The sequence below is a fragment of the Vigna unguiculata genome, chromosome 9 (assembly GCF_004118075.2).
Source record: "Vigna unguiculata cultivar IT97K-499-35 chromosome 9, ASM411807v1, whole genome shotgun sequence".
NCBI lineage: Eukaryota > Viridiplantae > Streptophyta > Magnoliopsida > Fabales > Fabaceae > Vigna > Vigna unguiculata.
The window spans coordinates 8,372,068-8,373,974 of record NC_040287.1 but is presented as its reverse complement, the minus strand read 5'-3'; the positions used below and the strand labels follow the sequence as shown (position 1 = coordinate 8,373,974).

Below are 1,907 nucleotides of genomic sequence, written 5' to 3'. Positions count from 1 at the left end.
AATTCCTTGCAACGCACTGGTAGAAGTACTAGTTAATAAAGGGTTGAGAATACTACATTTTTGAATATGCTTAGTGAATTATTTATGATTGTATTTCTTTAAAACTATTTTGTCAATATAATATATCTTATCGATATTAGTAACGCCATGATAAATTTTATCCTTAGTTATTGAAAAACTGAGTCTGCAAAATATCCAACTTTTAGGAGGACATCTAAGAGGTATCTAGACATCTTCACAGTGCATCAAATATTATTTTATTTGGTGTTCTATGTTTTTTCTTTATAACAATTTCGTACGTCCAATAACATTTGTAACTCTCACTACTTTATGCACTAGTGGCCCTGCTTCTGCTTCTGATGCAGCAGATGCCAGATTCTACACGCAGGAGAATAGGAAATTGTAGAGAATCACAAGGTACAACTATTAAAATAAGCTTGGATCTTCAGATCCTTTAGCCTACATGCCATATCTGTCGTAAACATTACATGACTCGCATCATAAAATAACTTCATTATATATGAAACCAAAAAATAGAACAATGACAAAGATAATTGATTAACCAGAAGAACACCCTCTTGTTCAGGATTCTTCATGAAATTAACGAGTGGTTTAATTTCACGGTAGAGAACAAGATGGTTAATTTAGTAGTAGTCTTAGTGAAGACCCAATTGTACTAGGTGCTACCCGAAACGCATGTAGCAACGGCCATAGTTGGTGGTTCCACTTTGAGTAATATAAAATTGTTGGTCAAATGATGCTTATATAACTTCAAGGGCATTTGGGTCCTCCACGCTTGGTCTTCCAGTTGTTGTAGCAGGGGCACACAGACTTGTTCCCATAGTAGCCAGGAGGAACACATAGGCAAGTTTTGCAGCACTTTTGACAGAAGAACATGCATGGCTTGTGGTACTGTGTCTGGCTACATCTTCTTGTGCATTCAGAGGGGCACTCTGATCATACAAACACCACTCATTAGATCACACATAATTCAGATATAGTTGAAAGCAAATTGAGTTCAAAACCTTCAGAAACTTTTGGTTCATGAACCCTGATGAATATTTTGGTTTGTAAAACATCATTGAGAGTATGATTACTCACGTGAGCTCTTTAGACTCCCAGGTCCATAATTCCTCCCGGCTCCATTATTACTCTGAAAATTAATGGAAAGAAATAGTCAAAATATAATTTCTTTTTTTTTTCAATTCTGAAATTTGCCGACCAATTAAAACCAGTCATTATATGTTGATCTGATATAATTTTCACATGACAAACACATTAGTGAAAATCACACCATACAATAGTTTTCAGTGATTAAAAAAGAGATACTCACTCGTTCCAAGTGATAAGCAGCATCTTTTGCCATAACCTGAAACCATAGGAAAAATAAATTCGAACAAGGTTTAGACTTAGAGCAAATATATTATCAAACAGCTTGCATACATAGCTTACATACATAACTGTAACATGTAAATGCAATAATGGGTTGTTTTAGAAGGGACTATAACCTGAGTTGTGATCATGGAAATGGCAAGGAGAGCCAGAAGCAGAACGCAGAGAAACTTAGCCATGGCCATTGCACTGCAGAAAATGGTCGAAATGGTGTTTGTAGAGAAAGAGAGAGAAAAAGAAAAAACAGAGTAAAGAGTGTGGGGAAGGGGTTTAAGAGGCCTAAATGGTTTGGTGCCTTTGGTTTGATTCAGATGCAGCGGTTTGTAAGCGCTATAAATAGACGCTGTTTGGTTTTTAACTCTGAAAAGGATGCATATTGGATAATACTGTATTATTTAATTATTAACCGTATAGTATAATACTGTATTTATTGTATTTATTATGTGTAGCAGTACCTGTTTTTGTATTCATGAGAAAGAACGTGAGCTTGTACCTTTCATTGCTATGCTATGCTA

The 1,907-nt window shown here is 35.4% G+C and overlaps 1 protein-coding gene across 1 annotated transcript; it reads right to left on the bottom strand.

Annotated features, from left to right (window-relative positions):
• Positions 1-400: 400 nt before the first annotated feature.
• LOC114162260 (gibberellin-regulated protein 6-like) lies at positions 401-1,705 on the bottom strand. The gene is made up of 4 exons (XM_028046087.1): positions 1,509-1,705; positions 1,334-1,369; positions 1,102-1,153; positions 401-953 (listed from the first exon to the last, which is right to left on the bottom strand). Exons 1-4 carry the CDS (start codon positions 1,575-1,577, stop codon positions 772-774), a joined length of 339 nt encoding a protein of 112 aa, XP_027901888.1. The 5' UTR covers positions 1,578-1,705; the 3' UTR covers positions 401-771.
• Positions 1,706-1,907: the final 202 nt, after the last annotated feature.